The sequence below is a fragment of the Cebus imitator genome, unplaced genomic scaffold, assembly GCF_001604975.1.
Source record: "Cebus imitator isolate Cc_AM_T3 unplaced genomic scaffold, Cebus_imitator-1.0 Scaffold137, whole genome shotgun sequence".
NCBI classification, from domain to species: Eukaryota; Metazoa; Chordata; class Mammalia; order Primates; family Cebidae; genus Cebus; species Cebus imitator.
The window spans coordinates 628,371-635,848 of NW_016107452.1; the positions used below are offsets into that span (position 1 = coordinate 628,371).

The 7,478-nt window shown below is 47.1% G+C and overlaps 1 protein-coding gene across 1 annotated transcript in view; it reads left to right on the top strand.

Annotated features, from left to right (window-relative positions):
- Window positions 1-345: 345 nt before the first annotated feature.
- The window catches only part of VAT1L (vesicle amine transport 1 like), a 174,761-nt gene continuing 167,628 nt past the window's right edge, over window positions 346-7,478 (top strand). The window contains exon 1 of the mRNA XM_017541847.2: window positions 346-717. Within this exon, the coding sequence (XP_017397336.1) occupies window positions 485-717 (233 nt within the window). The 5' untranslated portion in view covers window positions 346-484. The remainder of the gene's footprint in view (window positions 718-7,478) is intronic.

The following is a 7,478-nucleotide window of genomic DNA, read 5'->3' on the forward strand; positions in this document are numbered from 1 at the left end:
TATCCCGCCCAGCCCCGCAGATGGGAGGGAGAGAGGGCAACCTTGTCGCGGGAAGGCATCCGCCAGGCCCAGGCATTCATCTCTGTCCATTTCAAGGCACCCGAGTCTGTGCCGTATATAACCAAGTACTGGAGCCACGGGTGGTGGGATGACAAGGTGGCCTCTCCAGGTTCGTTTTAGTCAGAGATCTTCGGTAAATCTGGGTTTGGGGCCATAATCCTGAGTCTAATTCGGAACTATTTCAGGAACTGGAGTTGAGGCTTCATTTGGGCAGGAAAGAGGGCTGGGGCGGGGTGGAGCGCTTAGGGACACGGCTCTTGTGAGGATTACGGCGGAGGCTGTGGACCGCGGCGGCGCTCGCAGAGGCTGCAGCCATTGCACAGTCGAGCATCCCACATTCAACAGGAGGAACCCGCGGAACAGGAGCCCCAATCCCCCAGCGCCGCAGCCACCGCAGCCCGTGCGCCCCGCGCCCTCAAGCGCCATGGCCAAGGAAGGCGTGGAGAAGGCAGAGGAGACCGAACAAATGATCGAGAAGGAGGCAGGCAAGGAGCCGGCGGAGGGCGGCGGCGGCGACGGCTCGCACCGCCTCGGGGACGCCCAGGAGATGCGCGCGGTGGTGCTGGCCGGCTTCGGGGGGCTCAACAAGCTGCGGCTCTCCAGGAAGGCCATGCCCGAGCCTCAGGACGGCGAGCTCAAGATCCGCGTCAAAGCCTGGTCCAGTATCCGCGCCTTTCTCGCTTTCTCTCTTTTTGCGCGCTGGGCGCTGGGGAGGGGGTGGGAGAGCCGTGGATGTTGCCCCGGTAGAGCGGCCGCGCGCACCCGCTCCGCGCCCTCACCCGGGTCTCAGAGCCTCCCCCTGCCAAAGCTGGGGAGGATGCAGAGGGGTGGCCTCCCCAAGCCAGATCTAGGGGTGACGGGAAGAAAATATGAGCTCCTGGGCGCGGGGAGAATGCTGGCGCCCAGCACCTTGGGTCTGGAAGATTGCGCTGCGGGAGTGCTCAGTCTGAGAGGACAACTCAGCTTCCGCATAGGGGGGTTGATAGTTAACACAATTAAAAATACATGTATTAAGAACCGCGCACCCACTGTGTGCCAGCCGCCGTTTGTAGTTTAACACGTGCGATCTTATTAATACTTCCTGGGACCTAATGAGTCAGGTGCCATCATGATCCCCTTACAGGTAAGAAAGCCGCCTGTCAGAGAGAATGAGTGATTTGCCTAAGATCACTCAGCTGCCACTAAGTGGCTTGGCCGGGAATTTGATACCCGATCTTTTTTTCACCTCTGTGCTGTTGTCCTGACGGGCCTGAGACAGGGTGTAGGGCTGGGTCTCGTGTCCTGCACTCTTTCTTCCCCGTAGCCTGGGGGGGGGGGGGGAAAGGAACTAGAAAGCAAGAGGGTTCGTACGGTGCATCCAGGCTTGGTGAAGGGGGAGGCCAGGGCTGCAGCACAACCCTCTCCATCCCCCTATGCATTCTCTGTTTTTCCGAGAGGGGTAAAAACCATGATCAGTCTCCCCGGAATTCCTGTTCCCGTCTCAGAAGGAGCTCAGCTCTTTAAGCTGCCCTCTACTCTCCATTCGCCCTGGGGGAACTTCTCTAGGCCCTCAGGCTCAGCCGAGATTCCCCGTTCCCCGGGAGAGTTTAAGCGTCCCTATGTGCGGGCACTGTAAGATCATTTCTCTGAAGTTCTGGAAAGGGCTTACCCGGCAGAGGCAGACTGGACCCAACACTAGGTTTGCATGTTAAACTTGTAAGGGGAACTTGCTGTTATCACGGTAAGACGAGCCTGTTCCTTGAGTCCCTCCTCGCCATCCCAATACACACTGCTCTCCAAAGCAGCAGCTCCTAGGTTACATCAGAAACCCAAGATTTAGACCTGATCTAGGGGCAAGAGAAATGCAAAGGAGAGTCCCTCCCCTTCACTACCTTGACAGCACACGCAGGTTTTATTTGCCAGATCAGAAGGCAGCTAGTGGGGGAGGCAGGCGCCGATCCCTGCCTTGCTGCTCACGTATGCAGCTGGTCAGGTTTGACTCTGAACACCACTCGTGGGCCTCTGTGGGGAATTCAGGGTAAGGGAAGAGGCTTTTGCAAACCGGAGGATCCTATGCAATGAATTCTTATTGAACCAAGTTGTTTGATCCCAGAAGGAGAGCTTATACTGCCCTTTCACAGTTAAATCTCCAAAACCTAACCCACTCCCCTGCCCTACAATGCCTAGCACGCTGTTTGGCGCACTCATATCCTAAATAAGTTATCGCCGAATGCATGGATGGAGGAAAGAGCCTGGAGGGGGATTGTTGGGTAATTATTTTTCTTCACTTGCTGGTGAAAGAGCTTTTGCTTAGTAAAATTAAAATCATGTATTTAGAATTCTCCTTCCTTAACTGCTTCATAAAAAATATTATCTATATACACACACTTATACATATATATGTATATACACATATACAATTATACATACAGTTACTTATGTATGTGTATGTAATTTATGACTCTTCATCCAAATTGAGGATTGGCATCTAGGATTCTATGTTAAACTATATATTTAGAGAGTGAAAATGATAAAACTATTTTTTAAAAGAAAGAGCGTCATCTGCAGTACACATGGGTCTGTGTTTTCCAGTCTTATGCTAATGGCATAATTGCTGATAGGAACTGAAGCATTTTGAAATAATAAATGTCAAGATGAAGGCCAAGAGATTGATTTTCAAAGCGAGATGCACAAGCCTGTTCTTCAGTGGAGCTGAACACACACACACACACACACACACACACACACACACACGAATCACTGCACTTCCCCCACCCCAGTTGTTCAGAAAGCCAACCAGGCTGCGGGTACATTTGCAATACAGTGTTGCAAATAGCCCAGATTGATTTTCTTTTCACCAAGCTGGAAGCAGAGTTAATGGTTTTACAAGGAAGGATTGGAATAGGCTTGTAAAGATGGCCCACTGGTCAGCTCCTTCTCCCCTGGGCTGGGATTGGCTGGTCAGACAGGCCCATTGATTATAAGTTTTAGCCTTGGGAACCAGGATGACTCATTCTGTATTTTTATGAATCAGCTGATGGCTTCCTGGATGAAGGTCTCCCTTTTATCTGCTCTCTATTTTTAATAGAAACCTTTTTGTCATAATAGGATATGCTTTTTGCTTAGAAAAAAGCATAGTCCATTTGAACCAGTATTAGTTAAACCTGGAATGACGGTCCCAGCTGGCTATAAATTTTATGAAAATGGAAGAGATGAGGCACAAAGAAATATTTGTTTTATATCATTTACCCTCTTTCATTCATGGGCCAATGACATGGGTATTTTTCCTATAGAACAGAAGAGCAAATTGAGGCTTAGAAACTTTGAGTCATTTGCCAAAAACATCACAGAACAGTAGAGTTAGGTTTTGAATCCTCTTCTCCTTAAATCTTTGCTGTTTTCCTTTTATTCCATTTTGTCTCATTTGGTGGAAAAGCCATAAGAAATGCGATTCTTTCTTTAGCATGTGGTTTCACTTTCTTTCCTTTCTCCACCAAAGATGGTTCCTTTGCTCTTTTTATGTCTGGCTTAAGAGAATACTCTCTGGCTATCCCTAACGTAGTATGGCTTTCTCCGGAAAGTGGAGACGTTTTGGTCAAATGCAGCTCAAAAAGAACTGTTGCTGGGGCTAAGGTTGGAGGGATAGCAGAGTCTTCTGTGTAAATTTTTTCTGGAATGTCAGTTTTGATGGAAGATCGATTTCACCAATTATTCACTGAAGACTTTATGCCACAAGAGGCTTGAGTGATCAGGTGGAAAAAACATGTGGCCTTTGAAGAAACATGGACTTGGATATAAGCTTAAGCCTCCCCTCTTCCTGTCCATGTAACATTGGGGGACGTGTCTCAATGTCTCCAAACTTCCCATACATTATCTGAAAGTGGGGATACTAAGATGAACCTCATGGTGTTGTTGAGAGAGTCAGATGCAATAAAGAGACTGGCCTGCTGTCAGCATTTGGTAAGTAGTATTCTTTGTGACTATCGTTGTTGCCATATCTAGACCAATGTGGTACATGCTGCTTGGTGACCTGACAACTTGGAGGCCATCATTTTAATCATGTATAGGCAATATCATGTCACATCTGCTTAGCGATTAAGAGCATTTCCTAGATACGAGTCCCAGCGGCCGGGTGCAGTGGCTCACGCCTGTAATCCCAGCACTTTGGGAGGCCGAGGCGGTTGGATCACGAGGTCAAGAGATCGAGACCATCCTGGTCAACATGGTGAAACCCCGTCTCTACTAAAACTACAAAAAATTAGCTGGGCATGGTGGCGCGTGCCTGTAATCCCAGCTACTCAGGAGGCTGAGGCAGGAGAATTGCCTGAACCCAGGAGGCGGAGGTTGCGGTGAGCCGAGATCGCGCCATTGCACTCCAGCCTGGGTAACAAGAGCGAAACTCCGACTCAAAAAAAAAGAAAGATATGAGTCCCAGCTCTGCAGCTTGCTAACTGGATGTCTTAGGTCTCAGGTGGCTTATTGAAAGCATGCTTTTAGGATTATGGGAGCAAGGGAAGCAGGCTAGAGCAGAGGAAGGAGCTAAGGAAGGATGTGGTCTTAGCTGGATCTCACTGCAGTCAGTTCCACCTTAAAGCAACGAACAGAGGGAAGCTTGTGTGTCATTGGCTGTGGGCTGCTTTCTAAGTGGGGACATGGAGCCTGTTAAGCAGAGTTGGCTTCCATTTGACTGAGCAAAATTCCCTAGGAAGGGGACGGCTCTGAGCCTTAAGCAGCCAACACTTCCGGCAGTTTGGAGATGGGCACACTACCCACAGACGGGAACTGGGTGAGGTACAAACAATGCCTTCTGGTTGGCCTTGGCCATGTTGTTGTTAAGAACATGTTAACAAACTTCTGTTTCCTGGACTATAAAATGGAGATAACAATAGCATCCCCCTTCACAGTATTGTAATGAAGTTTAAATGACAGGCCATATACAAACCTTTATAAGGATGCCTGGTGCATAGCAAGTAGTCAAAAAATGATAACCGTTATTATCTAAACTTTTACTTATGGTTACCGTAGATACTTTATAATAGTTTATTATTCAAACTGGAACTCTTATATTTTGAGACAGGGTCTTGCTCTGTCACCCATGCTGAAGCGCAGTGGTGTGATCATGATTCACTACACCTTGATCTCCCTGGCCCAAGTGATCCTCCACTGTCTTGGCTTCCTGTGTAGGTGGGACCACAAGCATGTGCCACCATGCCCAACGAATTTTTTTTAATGCGTTTTTTGTAGAGACAGAGTCTCACTATGTTGATCAGGCTGGTTTCAAACAAACTGGACCTCATTTGAAAGCAAATGGGGCACTATTTAGAATTACTCCTAGACAGGCGAAGCTACAATCATAAACTGGGACTGTCTTAAGGTGTGTGGTTTGCCCCTAACAGATACGAGTCAGAACTGTGCCATGCTGACATCAGTCTTGTCACAGTCGAGTGTCTCTTGGACAGGGGCTGCTAGGATTTTAGTCTGGCAGAGGGTCTCCAGGTTGGGCTGCAGGAATGTATTTAAGTGGCCATTAACAAACCTTCTCTGGTTTGTGGCTCAAATTGGCTTGCAGTAGAAGGGCACTAATGGATTAGGGACATTTATTTTCCCAGAGTGATTTACAGCAAGAGGCTACATGAAACTGCTGGAAAGAGACCAATTGGATGAAAAACGGTTCCAGCCAGTCATGGTTCCATTGGCTGATCTAAGAATGGGCTGAGGGCAGGCCACACCGGAAGAAAGCTACCAGATTGGTGGGACTCTAATACGTATGTCATGAGGGTACAGTAAATGAGAGATAGGGAAGAAACTAACCATATTGGCAAGTTATTATGAGCCAGGAAATGAGCTGGTTGTAATATACTCTTTGTTTCATTTCATCCTAATGGCAACTCAACAAAATTGGTATTGCCATCTCCAATTAAAGATGAGAAAACTGACATTCACAGTCACATCAGGATCACAAACCACTAAGTGGAAGAGCCATGTGAAAACCCAAGTATGCCTTCTTCCTGGGCTCTTTACATTTTGGAGAGTCAGAGAGACACAGTGACAAAGACATAAAAGTGAAAGAGACAGAGAGAGACACACACAAATCATGAGAGACCAAGAGACATGGAGAGGCAGACAGATACAGAGACAGGAATACAGAAAAAGAGCCAGGAATGTATTTGACTGATTTGAAGTACAACGGGTAAGACTCAAAATTGCACAGTACCATCCTGCCTCCCACCCCAAAACAGCCACTGTGTCTCTGCACCACATCCATTTTGTCTACACTCATGGGATGCAGTATGTGGGATGCTTTGGGGGATCCATCTAGATGGAGTGACCCAGAACAACCATGCTGATTAAACACAGTCGCCACTCCTTGAATCCACTCAAGAGACTGGCGTTTCTTCCTCTGCCTCCTTTACCTTGATCGGGCCATTGCTACATTGGCAAATTGAGTATAAGTTATCCCAAAACAGCAGAGCATTAAACTGTCACTAGTAAGGTTGATCCAATGAAAGATGGCCAATGTGATATTCCCTGTGTTTATTCAGATAAACAAGCAGAGTCCATGAGGTTAAGTGACACAGATGTTTGTAAAACTGAGACATTGCTCAGAGGGTTTCTAATAGCCAAGCCAGGAGCCACTCTGACATGGAGATTGGAACAATGTGTTCTGAATCACTCTGTATTGGATGGAAGCGTCTGGATTTGACAGGAAAGGATGACTCCATGCTGAGTCACATTTAAGCCTCATTTGATGATGAGAACATGGACGTGCTAGCTCTGGGGTCATTTTTATTTAATGAAATTTGCATTCTCCTATCAACTGAGTCCTTGTGGATGAGGACTGGGGATAGTGACACCATCCACTCTTTATCCAATAATGAAATTGGACTTCTTGCTTTCCTGGTGATTTGAAGAGGAAAGGAAACCTAGAATCACTGATTCTTCTATCTCATAAGAACAAAGAAATATGCTCTGACCCCTTCACTTGAACCCACTGTTCATACTTAACCATCTTGCCCCCTGAGAATATTTTGATCTCACTATCACTACAGAAGCCTTAGTTTTTTCTCTTTTTTGTGTCCCTTCTCCCTCAGTCTGTATCTTCACATATTTCTGTCTTCCAGTTTTTCCATTCTGCTGCTAAAATGTAATAATAATACCCACCAAAGAATAACCCCACTAACAGAAGCAACAATTGGTAGAATTTACAATGGAGGGGAAAAAAGATTCAGGAATTAAGATTTGTTATAATACTCAAGCCTGTAATCCCAGCACTTTGGGAGGCCAAGGCGGGTGGATCACGAGGTCACGAGATCGAGACCATCCTGGTCAACATGGTGAAACCCCGTCTCTACTAAAAAATACAAAAAATTAGCTGTGCATGGTGGCACATGCCTGTAATCCCAGCTACTCAGGAGGCTGAGGCAGGAGAATTGCCTGAA